Source organism: Sphaeroforma arctica (genome assembly GCF_001186125.1).
Source record: "Sphaeroforma arctica JP610 unplaced genomic scaffold supercont1.2375, whole genome shotgun sequence".
NCBI classification, from domain to species: Eukaryota; class Ichthyosporea; order Ichthyophonida; genus Sphaeroforma; species Sphaeroforma arctica.
In genome coordinates this window covers 1,918-4,532 of record NW_014038183.1, presented here as the reverse complement: position 1 = coordinate 4,532, position 2,615 = coordinate 1,918, and the positions used below count along the sequence as shown (strand labels likewise).

The 2,615-nt window shown below is 43.0% G+C and overlaps 1 protein-coding gene across 1 annotated transcript in view; it reads right to left on the bottom strand.

Annotated features, from left to right (window-relative positions):
- Positions 1–963: 963 nt before the first annotated feature.
- Positions 964–2,615, bottom strand: part of SARC_12533 (hypothetical protein) — a 3,226-nt gene continuing 1,574 nt past the window's right edge. Inside the window, exons 3-4 of the mRNA XM_014293358.1 lie at positions 2,196–2,342; positions 964–1,789 (exon numbers count right to left, since the gene is read on the bottom strand). Coding sequence (XP_014148833.1) covers positions 1,665–1,789; positions 2,196–2,342 — 272 coding nt within the window. The 3' untranslated portion in view covers positions 964–1,664. The remainder of the gene's footprint in view (positions 1,790–2,195; positions 2,343–2,615) is intronic.

Sequence of the window (2,615 nt, the reverse complement as noted above, 5' to 3'; positions counted from 1 at the left end):
TGAAGTTCGTGAACTCTTGAACTCTTGAACTCTTGTGAAGTCCTTTTTTGTTGAGAAATATATAGTTGTTTTGTAAATAAAAAAAGTGAACAATCAAAGTAAGTCTGGCAGCAGGCAGACTGATCAATGAGTCATGTTGAGTGGACACCGGCAGAGTGGCAGACATAATGGGTGACTGACTGACTGATCTGAGTCACTGTGACTGAGCGGCTGAGCCTCTGAGTTCTGAGAACTGAAATCCTGAAGTCCCTGTACTCTCTCTTGGGGCAGAAGAGGCAATCTAAAACTATCAAGGAGAGGGTTCGGAATTTCGGATGAGCTACTTTGTTTTAGTGTTTATTTTGGGCCCAAATAGGGGGGGCGGGGGGACACAAATTACAATATCGGCAATGAACCCTAGTTTTGTCCTAATTTATGGTACATTTATCAAGCCCTAAGATTGTCGTAATTGAAAAAAAATATCTTGTTTGATATTAACAAAAAAAGTATAGATCTAGACTTCTAGAGCTCGAGTTTTTTTTTCAATCGCTTACGTCATCGGATATTTCAGTTCGACATAAAAGTGCAATATGCACCCAAAATCCAAAAAGAAAATCCGGGGGGGCGGGGGAGGGACCCTAAGCCCTATTTTAAAAAGGCCGAAAACAAAGTAGCACATCCGAACCTCCAAAATAAAGCAACCCAAAAAAATAAAATTCAATCACGAATTTACGACTATTTCTTAATTTTCTTCTTCAAAAGAAAAAAAAAGGAACCCCCTCCAAACTTCATGTTCGCGAGTTGCGACTCGGAGACGGAGTCAGGTGGCAGAACTCGTCGTCGTCACTCGAATTTAGATACTCTCGCGTAACTCAAAGAGTCAAGCCTTCCAAGTTCGAGACGAAACTCGAGAATCGAGACTCAAAGAGCGAGATTTCAACACAGTAAAACTGTAAAAGACGTATTTGTTTTTAAAACAAAAGTCGGACGATCATTTTATCACAAACTTGTCGCGATCTTCTTTGTGGAATTTTCATAATAACCAATTCTGTGCCAGAGAGCTTTTCCATGAGAGTCAATACTCCACTGATTCTGACAGTGACTGTGGTCTGTGGTGAGTGATCTGTGTTTAAATGGGCAGTATGTAAGCATGACAAACTTTTGTTTGGTGCCTTGGTGGTCAATGGTCGTTTGGTCATCAACTCATCGCCGGCCCATGGCCGCTACCGGGCAGATTTTGGCATATTTATTCTAAAATGTCCCTCTGGGAATTTGTATCCCTGAATTATTTGGTCACTGACACGTGAAACAGGCGCGTATATGGGTTACTGCCTCTCTCCACATAGTCGAAAACCAGGGTCGCTTGAGCTCACAACCTAATACAAGAACAAGGTCCAGATTTTTTTTCTAACATACTCTTAATGTTTAGCTCGTCTGTGCCATGATAGTTCGCCATATACAGATCGAAAGGTTTGCTGAAAACGCGATAAAGATACCACGCAATGCTTGTTGTGGCCAGTACATTCTGCCTGGCAATATACTTCTCAGCTTGGGTCACTCGTGGAGTATGAAGCGACAAGTCCCGTAGTACTGGAAGCTGAACGCTTTCACCCATATTGTAGTCTACCCTCACATCAGTATAGTGCTAAGGTAGGTTGACTCCTGATTTGCGAAATGTCTGCGATTCAGCTCGTGTCCATTGGGTCGTGGGTAGAGAGTCTATTCTCCTGCTCCTTGACAATAGGCGCGTACTTAGATGCGTGCGTCTTGTTTACATACTCAAGCAGTTGGACAAAGCCAGTATTCGATTCTGCAAGAGTGTTAAGACAAAGACTCGAATATGTGAGTACACGACCTTTTGTATATAGACCATATGTATACATGTACGGCAGGTAGCCAGCAATGACTCTGCCCAAGCTCCGAATAAAGAGAATAAAGATCCGATATCTGTATCAACCAATAGATCCCAGTGGGATGCGCGAAGTGTCGGGGGCTGGCGGCTACATTCTTCTCGGCCAATATATGCAACACAACACACAGCACACAACACACAACATGCGATGCACACCGTACAAAGGCGCCATACATCTATGAGCTGGAACGCTCGCTACACACAGCAAGGGACGAGATCAACCATTGCGACATGCCTTCACACACGTACACACGCTCACATGTACCCGTCACGTGACAGAACACGCGGGGGATTAGCCACACACCTGCGTCAGGTATCTTTGATAGGGCATACACAGCTCGCAACGCGGAACGGATCATCTCATCGTTCTTCTCTATCTCTTGTTTGACTGCCTCGGCCTTGACTTTAGTCTTGACTGTCTTTGCTATGCGCGCGATTATGCCGTCCAGTTCTGTGTGCACATGTGTTCGAGTGGTTTGGGGTGAGTGTTTGAGCCTATACCTGCGTCTAGTACCAATTTAGGAAAGGAATGTGGCTGGGTATGCGTGCATATATTAGAGGTCGCGGAGCATACACTTTGAATGAGGCGAATGAAGAATGTACATTCCGGTGGCATTTCAGACACAGACGTATATATATATATATATATATATATACATATATATTATATAATATATATATATATATATATAGTGATGTATATATATATGTACATATATATATA